Source organism: Crassostrea angulata, chromosome 8 (genome assembly GCF_025612915.1).
Source record: "Crassostrea angulata isolate pt1a10 chromosome 8, ASM2561291v2, whole genome shotgun sequence".
In the NCBI taxonomy this organism is placed as follows: Eukaryota; Metazoa; Mollusca; class Bivalvia; order Ostreida; family Ostreidae; genus Magallana; species Magallana angulata.
This window is the reverse complement of record NC_069118.1, coordinates 57,501,496-57,518,087: the sequence shown is the minus strand read 5'-3', so window position 1 is coordinate 57,518,087 and position 16,592 is coordinate 57,501,496. Positions and strand designations below refer to the sequence as shown.

At 35.4% G+C, this 16,592-nt stretch overlaps 1 protein-coding gene across 2 annotated transcripts in view; it reads left to right on the top strand.

Annotated features, from left to right (window-relative positions):
- The window catches only part of LOC128158922 (serine-rich adhesin for platelets-like), a 93,279-nt gene that overhangs the window by 38,917 nt on the left and 37,770 nt on the right, over window positions 1-16,592 (top strand). For both annotated transcript variants that reach the window (XM_052821912.1, XM_052821913.1), the window contains exons 7-17: window positions 204-359; window positions 444-581; window positions 1,073-1,191; window positions 1,441-1,605; window positions 1,871-2,059; window positions 3,467-3,714; window positions 4,236-4,568; window positions 5,074-5,228; window positions 6,081-6,314; window positions 10,060-10,272; window positions 11,231-11,341. In XM_052821912.1, coding sequence (XP_052677872.1) covers window positions 204-359; window positions 444-581; window positions 1,073-1,191; window positions 1,441-1,605; window positions 1,871-2,059; window positions 3,467-3,714; window positions 4,236-4,568; window positions 5,074-5,228; window positions 6,081-6,314; window positions 10,060-10,272; window positions 11,231-11,341 — 2,061 coding nt within the window. The remainder of the gene's footprint in view (window positions 1-203; window positions 360-443; window positions 582-1,072; window positions 1,192-1,440; window positions 1,606-1,870; window positions 2,060-3,466; window positions 3,715-4,235; window positions 4,569-5,073; window positions 5,229-6,080; window positions 6,315-10,059; window positions 10,273-11,230; window positions 11,342-16,592) is intronic.

The following is a 16,592-nucleotide window of genomic DNA, read 5'->3' as shown; positions in this document are numbered from 1 at the left end:
ACAACAAAAAACAATTACAGTATCAGTAGTTTCAACGAAAATTAGATAACAAATAATGTGTGAGTTATTACAAACACAACAAATAATGCATTTATAACTAAAACAACAAAAGAACAAATATCGTAGCGCGTACAGCGTCAACAGAGAGGAAACGTAAAAACCTGTATTATTATATCCTTCATCTCGTGCGTTGATTGTTGTAGACGAGAATGAGTGCACAAGAACCAACAACGACTGTAACGATGTCAACACACGTGGACTTAAAGTAGGCGTGGCCAGTTGTAAAGACACGGTGGGAAACTACTCGTGTGTCTGTAGCAGTGGGTTTACGTACGACAGCAGCGCAAGAACCTGCACAGGTACATCCTCGAAAACTGTTGAGTTCGTTCCTCAAAACAAAACTATCGTTTAACAGCAATCTAAAATAAGCAAGTTTTTTAAAGATGTTAACGAGTGCAGTAGTACATCAACGAACAACTGTGACGTCACAGACCGTGCCACCTGTACCAACACACCTGGAAGTTTTACCTGTGCCTGTAAACCCAAATTTCAGGGAGCAGGGACCGCTGGTACCTGCAAAGGTAACCTCGTGATCAATTTGAATTATTCTGACCTGATCATATGCAAATTAATATCGGACACACATATTTATCTTGATAATTTTTTAACGTGATAATAAGTGAAAAGACAAAAAGTATATTTTGAGATAATGAAGTCTTCTTTTTGGGCAATCATTTTCTACAATATGTATTTTAAGAATACACTTCTAAAGAGTTTGGCTCCGACTGGAGGAAATTGCAATTTACTTTGCTGGTTCTAATTATAAATAGGCATTATTTACCTCCCTTTGAATGAATAGCTCTGTATACAGATTTAGGAATATGATCATTTAAAAAAAAAATCTTGATTAAATAAAAATCTCAGACCAAAAGCATCCTTTATAGTCCATTAACATAAGTGTATTCATAGGAATTATGTGTGTTTGTAGTATTTATTTTCTTTCACAGTATTTATATAAATATTTACAAAAATTCACAGTGCTCTGAATCCATTTTCTTGTTTTCTTGCACAGAGATTCGGTTACTGCCTCATACTGGTCATACAAAGCTAGCCAATAGCGATGGCTTCTCCACCTACTTCTTCCCGAAATATGCTGTACCATTCGGAAGTCATCTGTACCCATCTTTTTACGTAAGATGATGCCATAAACTGGAAATTTAAAATGCTTTTTTTTTTAATTGAAACGAATAGACTTTAAAATAGTAGATAAATAATAAGTTACAAACACAAAGACATGACAAAAAACACGGCAGATATTGAAAAATGTGTACTTTTACACATGCAAGAGCCATGATAATAAAATCTAAATAAAATTATATCAAATTCAAATCAAACTTAAACACACATTACGGCAGTATACGTTTACGTTCACATTGACAGTTCACGAGGAGTGGTCTACTACTATTTACCACAGTCACTAGTGAAAAAGTTGGTATCGGACAGCGGAAGTCCTTCACGAACCCCGCCAAATTCACCATTGATGCCACATTCCAAGAAAAAGCAGCTTTCGCCCCCTGGTGGTCGAACATGATGATAAGCTCAGGGGTGTGTTTTGTTTGTTTGTTTTTTTTAAGTTTAAATGATCTTTGTAAAGAATAGTACCTAAAAATAAAAGAATTTTTTCACGATTAAGTTACGTATGTATATGAAAACAATGTGGGGAACCTGTAGTCTAACCTGCATTGTGTATTCTAGTGTTAACCAAATTAAATGATTATATGAATAAATATTTTGATGCGTGAGAATCTAGTAAAACGGTAATATAAACATTAATATAAACATTGATTCACATGTACGACTTTCTACTTAGGCCAGTGCAGACAATGGAGTATATTACAAAGAATACTCAGCGGATGTGACGTCAGAGAACACCTTCATGGTGGACAAGGCCGCAGAGATTGCTGGGTCTCTCAGCGTTTCCGGATTTTCCCCAAAATACATGATAGTGATCACGTGGTACAAAATGGAACAGAATAAAAGCCCCGCTACTCCTTCCCAGGTATGTAAAATAAAATTTAATGTTAACAAGCAAATGGTCAAATGTCGGACAAAAACAGTATCTCTTTAAATAATGCAAGTCATTATCAGATAAAAGTATTCACATGTACAGCTTACGTCATAAACTGCTCTATTCGTGTTATACCATTAGCCACTTTTTGCTGCTTGTCATCTTTTAGTTGGTTCTGATAAAGTTTTATTAAACAGCTATTATATTTGGTCGTTTCGTTTATATATCCTGCTAACTGTATTAAACCCTTGTTGTTTTGTGACAATTAATCTATCCCCTAAGTTGTTTGACCATAACCTTATCCTATTGTCTATGTTTTTGTCTTTGTCTATCCTAGGACTATTATTTTATCGTATCGTCTATTTGTTTTGTCTTTGCTCTACCCTAGGACTATTACTTTATCCTATTGTCTATTTGTTTTGTCTTTGCTCTACCCTAGGACTATTACTTTATCCTATTGTCTATTTGTTTTGTCTTTGCTCTACCCTAGGACTATTACTTTATCCTATTGTCTATTTGTTTTGTCTTTGTCTACCCTAGGACTATTACTTTATCCTATTGTCTATTTGTTTTGTCTTTGTCTACCCTAGGACTATTACTTTATCCTATTGTCTATTTGTTTTGTCTTTGTCTACCCTAGGACTATTACTTTATCCTATTGTCTATTTGTTTTTGTCTTTGTTTACCCTAGGACTATTACTTTATCCTATTGTCTATTTGTTTTGTCTTTGCTCTACCCTAGGACTATTACTTTATCCTATTGTCTATTTGTTTTGTCTTTGTCTACCCTAGGACTATTACTTTATCCTATTGTCTATTTGTTTTGTCTTTGTCTACCCTAGGACTATTAGACAGATCCTTCGGGCTGTTGGATCTTTGTTGTATATCAATGCCTTTTTATCCTTGCTCTATCATTTTGGCTGCTCGAAATACATTGTTATCATATTGGATTTTTGAATCATGTTCTATCCTATTGGCTTTATGATCTATTCTAACAGCTTTTTAAATCGTGTTTTATCATATTGGTATTTGGCACTTTTTATCTCAATGATTGTTTCTATCATAGCATATTTATTGTACGACTCACTATCTGTACTATTGGCTCTTTGTCTCATGTTAAATCCAATTGGCCTTCTCCAGCTCTACCCCATTTACTCGCTGCTGCTCTATCCCATTGGCTTTCTCCTGTTATATTCCATTGGTTCTCTTCATATTCTTTCCCATTGGTTCTTTCATGGTCTATCCCATTGGCTCTCTCCTTCTGCTCTACCCCATTGGCTCTCTCCTGCACTTTCCCATGAGCTCTTTCCTGTTCGGTTCTGCCTTTTAGTGCCTGGATTTGTTTAATCCTTAAAGGATTGTTTTTTCTATCCTTTACTTTGTTTTTTTATTCTGCAGACTGTCACCTTCCAGTTAATCCTGGTCACAGACTTTCTGCACACTCTCGTCAAGGTGGCGTACGAGGACAGGGAGATGAAGTGGGACGTCCTGAACTCCGTGGGTAACTACCCGGTCAGGATTGGGCTTCTGAAACAGGGGGAAACAAGTGAGGAGTACTCCTACTCATACCTTGACCTTCTAAGCAATGCGGCCAACAAATCGAAAATAGAGAGAATAGATGAAGTGACTTTTACTAACCCTTCAAGGTATACAGGCTTGTTGAGACAAAAGGTTAGGAGCGCTGGATGACGCTGGTCACTTTTAGGCCATATTTAGTTCTATAGAAGAGTTACATATAAAGATATTGATAAAGTTATTTAAAACAAAAACATTTTTGAAAATTATCTCAACATAATGGTCGTACTTGCTAGGTAATTTGTTGTCTATCTAGCCTCCTCAATAGTTATTAGTAAACGGTTAGTCTGACAATTAAACTTAGTACGTCAATAGTATTTAATTCTCATTATGAATAACATAAGTTAAAGAATGGTAAAATGATAAATTGGGATATGTTTTAAAGATACAGTATTTATATCAAAAATATTCAAATGTTATTCCTGCTTTTAACATGCCATTTTGAAAAAAAAAACTCTAGTATAAGCAAGGTCAGATTCTTTTTTTAAATCCACTTAGATCACAAAAAGTTAAGACCAGGGGTTATCTTTTTAAGCGGGTAAAAAACGATTTTTTAAGTCAATTACCCGCCGACCAATTTATTTGTCTGCAGTATCGGCCGTTCCTTCTACCGTCTCTCGGAGACTTCTCCAATCTCACATCCTGGTATCCAATGCTTAAACTGGATAACATCTGACGACGCTGATACCAGCAATCCTGTGGTGACATCAGAAGTGACGCAATGTCCTCCCAGCCTGTTGCAGAAGACGGACTCGCTCGTACAGTACACAAAGGCGGAAATTCCCTCTAGTGTAGAATGCTATGGTAAGAGGAGCGCCCTATCTACAACATTTACTGATCCACGCACGATGCGATGCTGCTTCGACAAGGCAAACAAAGGGCTGATTCTGGATCATGTGTTGGCCAATGGCTTCAACACGTACATGTGAGTAGAAAATGCTTACTTCCAATTGTTGGTTGTCATCTTATGTAATGTAATCTTTGAATTTTTTCAATACTTCACATGACAATTTTGGTATGTTTGATTGTCCAGATCGTTTTTAGTTACAGCAAAGAATATTCAATACAAAGAAACTTTTTACTGCTTTCTTGCGTTATATTAATAAAAAAATTATAATAATTATAATTTTTATTGTAATTATTGTTCTCTCAATCGAATAACCTCATTGAAGTGAGTTTGATTGCGTTGATTTTAGGATTTTTTTTTTGGTTTTGTTTTGTTTCGTATTTAGCTTATGGCCTTTTTTTTGTCTATATGAAGCCATTAAAACTCATTACATTACAGTGATTAGAAATTAGAAAATAGTTTGGACGCATTAAGCGGATGTAACGCAATCACTGTTACGTCACTTCATGGAGAAGTATAACTTTTTCGAGAAAAAAATCATAAAGACAGCAAAATTTTACATGTTTATATCTGTCGTTTGCAGGCGACACTCTGGACAAGACCAAGAGAAGGTTCACGAGGCCTACGAATGGTGCTGTAACGCTAGCAACCGGTACGCCTCAAGAGCTGACGTGTGCCAGAATTTCCTCAGTCGCCGACCAGTGTGTACATCCGACGATTTTATCGCGAGCGGAGCAGGTACAGTTCAAAATGTGCACGTGTGTATCCAATATCATGCATGTGTTAGAGGTGTAAAGTAGAGAAACTCAGCAACATGTTATCCCAACGTGAATTCTTCTAATGATTTAGAAATATATATCCTATAGAAAAACCCACACTTTAGAAATTTATTGTTCCTTGGCCGTCATCTTTGGGGGAAAACCCATACTAGATTTTCCCCTGTACATTTGTACTTTATAGATTTTCCCCTGTACCTTTGTACTTTGCCGAGTGACGTTAAGTCCGTCTCCATTGTGTAGTTTGATTGCTCAAGGCAGGGGCAACCCAAACATGAGGAGTATATTAGATTTAAATACAGGATACCCAAATATCAATTTTGTTGGCAAAAAGAAGGGGAAAGTTATTTTTCCCCTTTTGACCTTAAGGTGGACCCTGCAATAGGAAACAACTTGTGCAAAATGTGGATTTGACTTTATTGTTACATTGTAATTGATAACATCGACCAACTTACTTATATGAATCGATTATGCGCGAATCTAGAAAGGGAAGGGGTCGAGGAAAGGAAAGTGGAAAGACGGCCTAATTAAACTCGCGCATAAAATTTCCAAAAATGTTCCTCGAAACCCCCCCCCCCCCCACCCCGGAATATTTTCTGGACCCGCGCATGTCGATTTATTACACAAAATTTTCAGCTCTCTCTCTCTCTCTCTCTCTCTCTCTCTCTCTCTCTCTCTCTCTCTCTCTCTCTGTCTCTCTCTCTCTCTCTCTTTACACACGCAAACTACTTTTTTACCGAAATAAAACAAGAGATGATGAAATAATTTATAAAGTTTCTTACATGTGTGATGATATTGTTATATCGACCGCTAGGTGGAGCTCTCGGAGACCCACATCTGACGACCCTAGACGGTTTGTCCTTCACCTTTAACGGGCACGGAGAGTTCATTCTTCTGAACGCATCGGACGTGCAAGTTCAAGGTCGATTTACGCCATTTATGAAGGATGGAAAGAAACAACCTGCCACCTATATCAGTTCAATTGTCGGAAAGCAGACCGGTTCTGATAAAGTGGAGATCCGACTAAATACCACAAAAGATGGCGCAGGTTTGTTATAATTGATCTTTGCCTGCTACATGTATCAACTGTGCACAACTTTTTGGGTGTTTCCGACAACCGAATCATCTTCCTGTCGGAAGGACCCGAGAAGTTTAAATTGCGAATGCTAGAAAATTATAATTATTTCTCAAATTTTATCCAACTTTTGGTATTGTGTTTTTCATTGATTTTACTTTTCATTTTCTTTTTTTATGTGGGTTTACTTGGGTACATCGTTTCTGTAAACATATAACAGTGCTAATGTATGATAGTTCGGTTAAATACAGATTGCTTTTTCATTATGTAAAAAGGATTGTTTAATTAAGAGTAATGATTAAAAAACGAGATTCTAAGAATAGCAAATAAGAATATATTTTAGCTCACCTGAGCTGAAAGATCAGGTGAGCTTTTCTGATCGCATTTTGTCCGTCGTCTGTCTGTCCGCCCGTCCGTCTGTCCGTCTGTAAACTTTTTACATTTTGAACTTCTTCTGTAAAACCGCTTGGCCAATTTTAACCAAATTTAGCACAAAGCATCCTTATGGTAATGCAAATATAAATTGCAGAAATGAAAGACATATCTTTATTCAAAGCGGAGAAAACCTCGAAACTGTAGAAAAAGGGGGTGCATTTTTAAAAATCTTCTTCTAAAGAACTTCTTAGTCAAATTCAACGCAATTTAACATAAATAATCCTTATGAAAAGGAAAATATAAATTGCAAAAATTAAGGGCTATTCTTTTTCCGAATTCGAGTTATTACGCAAAAAAAATTGAAGGGGTGGGCTTCGATCAGTTTATAACGTCGGCGTCGATATTCCATATCTCAAAACCCTCTTTGAAGCGGCCATTTTGAACGTATGAGGAATGGGTCAATCTGACAAAGATGAATTTGGTTGTTGTGGAACAGTTTGCGTGCGAAAGGAATATTTGAAATAGGCAAGATACATTAATGCCGATTTTGTGATGTAAACTGAGATTAAATATTCCAATGCGTTGACATTTTCACCTGTGACGGTGGTTTTATCTTGTTTTGATTTTCGTTTCGTGTTCATGAATTACGGTTTGTAACTTAGGGGACCTATCGCCTGTATTTTGTAAGTTTTACGTATCAATCAAACATAAACATCGGTAAATAAGACAGCTGGCTGCTACTTGCGGAAAATAAGATACAATAACAGGTACGGTACTTTAACAACTAAAATACAAATTCTGAGGTAATACGGTATGGTTTTGGCTTAATAGTTGATTACTGCATTGTGTTTTAGGCTAGTTGTCAGTATTTTCTCTAATCTATTCAGTCTAAACGGAGATTAATTTTACTGATGGAAATACTAAGTGTGTGTACATGTAGCAGAGACATAAATAATTGTTAGCTCACCTGAGGTGAAATATACAGAGAAATATCTTTAAAAAATATTCTTCTCAAAAATCAATTGGCCAGAAAAGCTGTAACTTGTGTGGAAGCATCCTCAAAAAGGTGTAGATTCAAGCTTGTCCAAACCGTGATCCCCGGGGGTACGGTGGGGCCCCAATGGGGGGGTCAAATTTGTTGATGCATATGTATGGAGAAAAATCATTAAAAATCTTCTTCTCAAAAGCCAGTTAGCCAGAAAAGCTGTAACTTGTGTAGTGTAGTGAAGATTCAAATTTTTTCAAATCATGATCCCCAGGGGTAAGGTGGGGCCACAATGGGGGGTCAAAATTTTTACAAAGGAATGCATAGAGAAAAATCTTCTCATCAAAAACCAGTGGGCCAGAACTTGTTTGGAAGCATACTCAGGTAGTGTAGATTTAAATCTTTTCAAACCATGATCCCGGGGTAGGGTGCGGCCACAGTGGGTGGGTCAAATTTTACACAGGAATACATAGCGAAAAGTCTTTTAAAAATATCTTCTCAAAAACCAATTGGCCAGAAAAGCTGTAACTTGTGTGGAAGCATCCTCAGGTACATGTAGTGTTGATTCATTCTAGTTTGTTCAAGCCATGATTTCAGGGGGTAGGATGGGGCCACCATAGGGGGTCAAATTATGTTGGTGCGTGTAATTCGGTACGATCTCAACGTACATGTAATGGTTGGGTAATGCAACATGTTCTATTAAGATGCTCAGCAATTTCAATCTGAACGGAGATTATTCTCGCTGCAAGAAATATATAACTTAAGTATATATATGATGAAAAATAAATTGAGTTTTTTCTTTGTTTTAGTGCAGTTTTCTCTTGTTTTAATTGTTTAAAATTCCTATCATTTTACTAGCCTGAGAGATAAGCTTCGAGTTATAAGCAAGATACAGAGCTTTGCGCACAATGATTCTATATGTTTGTACACAAAGCTGAGGTCATGCTTTAGTTTGTTTATATTTTAAATGCAGCTATGCTGAATAGGAAATACCAAGTTAAAAAATATTAAGTTGAATGTAATAAACTCATGTGAACAAAAACATGACTTTAACTAAGCTATGTATCTTGCTTATAATTCTACGATTGACGCTGAAATTTTGGTTGATCAATAGAAATGTCTTGCTAAAAGGATGATATGCTGTAACTACTTTCTGGTGCCCCTTCTTCAACGATGAATTGCATAAAATCTGCACAAGCTTTTGATAGTTTTTCGAACACAAGTAAATGAAAACGACGCCTTTCAAACAGTTTCCATAGTCCTGACATATTATTATTATGAGGATATAAGTATTATCGGTGTTCTTAAAAAATTATTGCAACGGAAAATCATCTTCGTTTGTACATATTTGTTGTTTTTTAATAAAGATGAAAGTAATGGACGGGCCTTGGTAAAATAGAGCGACATGCCTGCCAATTCATTAATTTGAATTATAGCTCTTTAACATATGTGACAACATTTTTCATTTAAGTTTATTCTTCAGTCAAGTGAGTAAGGATATGAAACGTCATTCGAGATGAATTCATGCCTGGAAATAACAATCGTCTTTAATGGAGAAGGCCAATTAAATTTTTCAATGTTTTTAATTTGAGGAATTGAGCGCATTCATTCTGGTGCATTAAGGTACACTTTTCTTTTTCCACATAAAGGATTTTTTAAAATACAATAACTAGTAAGTAGTGGAGGGAGAAAATGTACCTTTATGCTCTTAGGTGTTTTAATCGTTTTTTAAAGTAATTGGGGGGGATAAAATAAAGGAAACTGGAAGTTAACCGTGAACACCAACTGAAAATTTAGTTATTTATATTGCATATCATCTTATTTTCGGTAAAAATGGTATTCCATAAAGGTAAATATGTCAAAGATTAAGTATATGCAAAAATAAGTGAAAATTCGGATATTTATTTTTGGTTAATCTACCGAGGGGCCACATGGCACAATATCCTTTGAACGCACATATAAAGCCAGTGTTGCTCAGGTGAGCGATGTGGCCCATTGGGCCTCTTGTAACTATATAACATCATATCTATTTCTTGGTTTTTCCTTGTACGCCTTTCCTAAATTCAGAATGTAGCAACATGTACCTATAAGTATTCAGTTTTAGATTGAAACTTCTGCAAAGGTATATCAACTCTTTAAACAATTCAATATTTACCTCATGTTATATTCATAGAGCATCAATCAGCAGTTTATATAACAGGAAAACAACTCCGTTTTTTTCCAGGAATGAAATAAACTGCAGATGTACATGTATATATAACACATAACACTTCCATTAGGTATTATGTACATACAAATATACTACATTTACGTTTAAATAACATTAACATTGTTTTATGTGGGTTTTTTATTTTAAAGAGGTCTTAAAGAACGGAGTATCGCAGTCTTCCCTGGATCTGACGAATGATCAGGACTGGACCAAGGTGTCCGTCAGTAAGAGTACGGACGCCTCGTCCGTCGACACCTGGAAGATGATCTTCAGTAATGGGCTGACGGCAGGTGTTCAACTCAAGAACGAAATGTTCCAGCTGGTCATTGAATCGGCCGCGCTATACAAGAGCAACTTCCAAGGTAAATTTTTGTTCAAGAGATGCACTATACTTTGAAATCATTTAATTTCGCGGGGACCAATTTTCGTGGATTGTGGGTTTTTTGTTTAGTTGTGGGTATGCAATTTCGTGGATGCGTCAGTTTTCAGTTTTAGTAAGTAAGATACCTATTTCTAAATTTGTTATCGTTGAGGATGTAAATTCGTGGGGGAAGGCTACCCACGAATGCCACGAAAATTGAGCCACCATGAACTTTGATGATTCCACAGTATTATATACATTAAATGGCCGGCCAAATGCTTGAACGAACGCATTATCCAAAGTGAAGCTATGTTCAGGTGAAAGATAAAATGATACTGTATATAAATTTAATCAGCTTCCCTTACCAGTAGTAAAGCCGTTTGTACGGTTCATTTCAATATGATAGTGTTGGAGAATATTGTAGTAGGGTTAATAATGAGCGTTTGGTTTCTGTAATTTATAGAAAAACTTGAAACCTGAAATATACAGTAAGAGTAAGACTTAAGATAATCATAAATATATTTTTCTTGTGTAGTTTATTTTTTTTTAAATCAATAAGTCACAAATTTAGGTTAAAAATATAACGGTGAAAACAAATCCCGTATATGTTTAGGTTCTGGGAGTTTCAATACAAACATTGCTTTAAAAAAAAAAATTAATGTTAAAAAGGATTTCTCCGCGTACCTAATTGAGCTATTTTAAATAAAAGTATTATTGTCAAAAGCGGTTGATCCGAAGAAAATTTTGCGTACGACTTTTAGTTCATTTTACTCTAAGATATATGATATTTTAAACCGACATTTAAATGGTTTTTTATTTTAGATCTTCAACTATAGCAAGAGTCTTCAAGCAAATTATAAAAAAAAAAAAAGATTTCTATGAGAGCATGAAATTAAACATCTTTTTCTCGGAAAGTTGGTCGATGAATGTCACAATAAAGGTGGTAACTTTTATTTTAGGATTATTGGGCAACTTTAATGATAACCCTGCCGATGACTTTACAGCTCCCAACGGAAGTGTGACGCCCTCTACCTCCAACGAGGAGGCCATCTACAACTATGGAAAAGTTTGTAAGTGTTAGAACCCATATATACGTATCATTAGTTAGAAGGGTGTCTCTTGTTGAAATTGATATGCAATATGTAGGCCCCATATGTTAGGTACATGAGAATCAGAAGTAAAATGCGAAACCTGCGGCTATGACTCTTGTGTTGACTTTACACAGTGAAATTGCAAGTTACAAACAGGGGGTAAAATAACACGAAAAGTAGGTGGATGGGACATTGTAATCTATACACCGGTAAGTGTCTGACATGTGATGGTGCAACATGCACGCGGTACGAAAGGTCAACCCTTTGCAGTAAAAATCGTGCTACGTGTTTATAGTTTATTTTTTAGTATAGGTACTTGTAATCAAATATAAAATCTTCATGTCTATTGGTTTTAAAATTTATCTTTATTAATTGGTGGGTAAAATGAGTTCTAGAAATAAAAGTGACAATAGAAAAATATTTTTCTGCTTTTGCAACAAATAACATGTTTAGTAGCGAATTTTCGATCCGCGCCTGACATAGTAATAGCGAACGCATGCAGCGAGGCGGCGCGAAGCGCCGCTCGCATAGCGAGCTCTATAGACAACGTGTACGAACGGAGAAAATTCGAGTTGAAATCTGCACATTGTTCAAAGAAATTTTTATGAGGCCACGTGAATTGGTTCTACATATCCCAATAATCCTTTGCGGTGCATAGCAACATGGTGGAACAGGAAGCGTTTCTAAGGAAAATCTTACCTCCTAATCGTATACATCTATTTAATTTATAACAACAAAAATCCTTTAAAAACACTAAAGTAAACAACACATATCCTAGATCCTTACGTAAAAAAGAAATGTACCTAACTGAACTTTTGCTGACATATGACGTCATTTCCTTTCCCAAATTTTTCCGACAATTTACGAGAACTGTCGAGCGCAAAAGAAAGTTAAGTATGACGTCACAGTGACCTCGCGCAATAAATTTAGAGGTGGATCAAGCAGTATATGTACTGGGTGTAACGTGTAGTAAGTACACAGTATCAGTATTGATGGTAACTCTTCGGCTGATTAGTTTTGCTTTGATCATATTTTTTTGTTTAGTAAATACACATGCAAGTTCCATACTTAATTTACTGTCATATTGATCCAATTGTAATGTGCATGCGTGAGGTAGGTGACAAAAAATTATTTTTAAAAAGTCTACAACGCATATATAGCATACAAAAATTAAGAAAATTATAAACGAATTGATGATACAGAGGAAAATAACAACAAGGAACAAAATGGGAAATAACACACTCAAAAAAGCATTTTAGTGATCATTATCAAAAAGTAAAGGAATGATAAAACATGATTTTCTTTTTATAAAAAAAAATCAAACGGCTTTACTTAAAGTCTGTTTTACATTTAATTTATGCTCAGTGGTAGTTTGTTTAAGTGTTTAGCCTAAAATGGACAATTGGAATAAATGTTTGATAACTTCGGGTTCCTTGCGGTGATAAAAGTTTTCGAGACAAAGCCAAAGTTTTTAGGTTGGGGCAAGTCCATGGGTTAACGTTGCATATAACAATGATGAGAGCTGTTTGGTTCCTTAACTCTGCGCTCGCCCCAACGGTCACACCGTAAAACATATTACCGAGCGCAGTGAAAAATGAAAGTTGAATCAGGGATACTTAGGCCAAAAAAAATTTCTTCCAGTCCTGGGCGCCGCCATATTGGCAGCCATTTTGTTTTTAAAAAGTTAGTTCAATCATTGATTGACTGGTACCTATCGATGTTTATTGTCCCTAACCTCGATTAAAATGTTCCAGTGTTTCAATAGACGGTAATTTGAATGAAAAGAAATTAAAGAGGACACCAGATTAGTTTCAACAGTGCTTCAATCTAGAAACACGACTAGTTATATGTATGTCTTATCAAATTATCAGTTGGAAAATAAAAACATTAACACCAAGGAACTGATCTCTTAGATACTGAATCAAGTATGCAATTTTATTACCGAGGCAGTTATAAGAATTAAATTGATTAACAAAGAAAGAAGAAATTAAAAAAAGTCCGGAATAACGTAACTCTTTTCGGCTATTTCCGAAGACAAAACGTGTACGTTTTACGTCTGAAACATGACGTCATAATGTAGTCTGAGCACGCGACATTTAGTTAAACTTTGGCTAAAGATTTGAGTAGACAACCAGGCGGATCCTACTGTGTGCGTTTCAAATTAATTTTGTTCTACCAAAATCAAACTGTTTTGTGTTAAATCTGCGCTCGGTCCAACGGTCACACCGTTTACATATTGGCACCAGCAGTAAAACAGACTATACTATTTTAAGCAGAATGTTCCTTGAAAATGGCTCAATATACTAAGTTTGTTTTTTAAAACGGACATCATATATAACTTTTTTTTTAAAAGCATGGTATTGAACACCACAAGCTTCAAACATGGCTATGATTTTATTAAGCAACCCAATGTTTATAGCGAGCACAGCTCGCCGGCGCGAAAAAAGCTCTACCGGCAAGGCGCGTGTGAATAGAAAATTCGGACTAGTTGCACTTACATACAGTCGAGCAACCCCCTACCCCAAGAGAGAGAGAGAGAGAGAGAGAGAGAGAGAGAGAGAGAGAGAGAGAGAGAGAGAGAGAGAGAGAGAGAGAGAATTTTTTTTTAATTTTTTAACTTTATTTTTTCATTTTATTCCTTTTAATTTAGTTCAAAATGCCCTATTGTTTATTTCCTTTCTACTCATATTCTTAACTGCCTACTGTACATGCATGCACAATTAGCTTACAAATGGATCAATATAGCACTTAAGTATGGTTCTTGCTAGTATATATTTATATAATCTCTATATAAAAAATTGAAAACAAATCATATGTCAATGAGGCAGGTATCGCAGTCTATAGTACACGCATTACAGATGTTTGATTCACCTCTAAATTTTTCGCGGGAAATATTGTGCGAGTGCACTGTGACGTCATCCATGACTTTGTTCGTCTTTGTTTACGTATCTCGACTCAATACGAAGGTATGGAAGCATGAAACAAATCTTTTGAGTCTCTACAGGATATGCGGTACTTAAAACGTGTCTTCAAACTTTAAGACACCGTATATTACGAGTTAAAAGTCGGCCATTTTTGGCATAGCACCACGGATGAAAACATTAAAGAGCATTATGGGACAAAAAAATTTTGTTTGATGAACTGTAGGTTACGCTCGTTCTTTTTCCCGCGCACACTGGTTCTTAGAGCTCGCTATAAAAACAATAAAGATGTATACAACATACAGTCTCTGTTACCTCTACATTTCACCTCAGTACACTCTCAGTCTCAAACAAAAATAATCGAGTGACGTCACAATGGTTATCACATTGATCCGATAGATTTTTTCGGCGTCAGTAAATTTTGACCCACAATTCATAGTACCAATGGTTTCCAATCTCACGTTCTCGCGATAATCAAAGTAAAACATTTGAGAAGCATATAAGATGTGTGATTTTAAGAACATCATGCTTTTTAAGTAAATAAAACAGTGTAGTTTGGGTACTTTTTGGGGAGTTGATTTTAATCAACTCTCCTATGCAGTTACTCTGACAAACCGAAAGTGAAAGAGTGTTTGGACCTAAGCACATATCATCACCGCTGACAAGACTTAGCTCTTGAAAATAATAGAAAAATTCAAAGTAATGTATGCTGAAGCATTGTTTTTCAAGGAAACTTATCAATAAACACTTTGAAAATAGTCAGATTTTATATAATACGAACAACTAAGATATTTCTATAGTCTCATGTATTCCTACGCCAGAGTTTAATATAGCGTCGTTCATACGAACGCTCGACTGTCTCCGTAAATCTCCGACAAGCAGAAAGGCTCTCTTGCTGGTCAGAAATTAACGGAGACAGCCGAGCGTCTGGTTGAACGAGAGTAGACTAGAGTTCGATATCAATAGTGCCTGGATCCATAAGATTTTTAGAATTGTTTCGATTACCGATACAAAGTTTGAAATCTATCTTTAAATATTACACAACATGATTCATATAGGGTTTCTCGAAATTCTTATCGGAAAAGTCTAAAATTCATATAATAAAAAAGTGCGTAATTCAAATGTAGACAAGAAACTAATTGCCATGTCAGATAAATTGATTTCAAAATAAATAATAATCGATAGAATCAACTCCCGTCAGTACTTTAGTACTTTGATTATCTTAGGGGAGTTTTAATTAAAGAGTCAGACGACACTAGTCTTAACCGTGAACTTTGACGCCACAATTAGGGGAAATTACTCTAATAGAAGGTATTGTAAATCTGGTGAAATTACCAAAATCCTATCAAAATCTTGCAAAGATGAAGAATGAGGACATTTCTTCAGATACTATAAACAGTTGTAACTTGCACTTATTCGGATGAATGCTCACATTTATTTTAATCACTATAATTACGGCAATTTCCTGGAACGTACACGTAGCATCGCCTTTTTTTTAAAAAAATTGGGGTAGGTGGGTGGATGGCAGCCTCATCCCAAAAAATTTTACAGGCAAAAAAAAAACCATGAAAATTCTAATCCTTCAGGTCTTAAGCAGTTCAATGGTTTCTTTATTTTCACTTCCATTTATTACATGCTCCAAGTCCCAAAGGGGGGGGGGGGGGGCAATTCCATGTTCTTTTAATATGATAAGCAAATATTTTTAAGCGTTAACTCAAAAAAAAAATATTAATTAATTTTTTTTATAAAAGGTGGAGGGGGCAAATCCATGATAAGTCGATTTTCTATGTGTTAATTGAAAAAAGAATTAAATATTATTTTTTAACATGGGGTCAGGATGCTCTAAAATGATTCAATTTTTCCATGTAAGTTTAAGAAAAAAAAAGTCTACGGCAAAAAAGGGGATAAACCAACGTTACAATCATTTTAAAAGAAGAGATACAGTGCAATGAACATTTATATTAAAATCTTTATTATTCAACAACACTGTATCTGAGATTAAACTATTGTTTTACTTATAAATAAGTTAATTATAACAAATCTTATAAACTATGAAAAATCAATATTTACTGAAAGATAGGTATGTTTTATTTTATTTTGCAATCAAATTAATTTACGTTGTTAATTTTATTTTTATTGATTTATCATAATTCATTGTTTGATCACTTGCTGTGCTCGCCCCAACGGTGGCACCGTAAAACATTATTTTCAACCACGTGTAGAGTGGTTGAGCACGAACGATAACTCTGTTATGAATATCATCGTTTAATTTAAATACAGTTAGATGATGAAAAAATAGATTTTCGTAT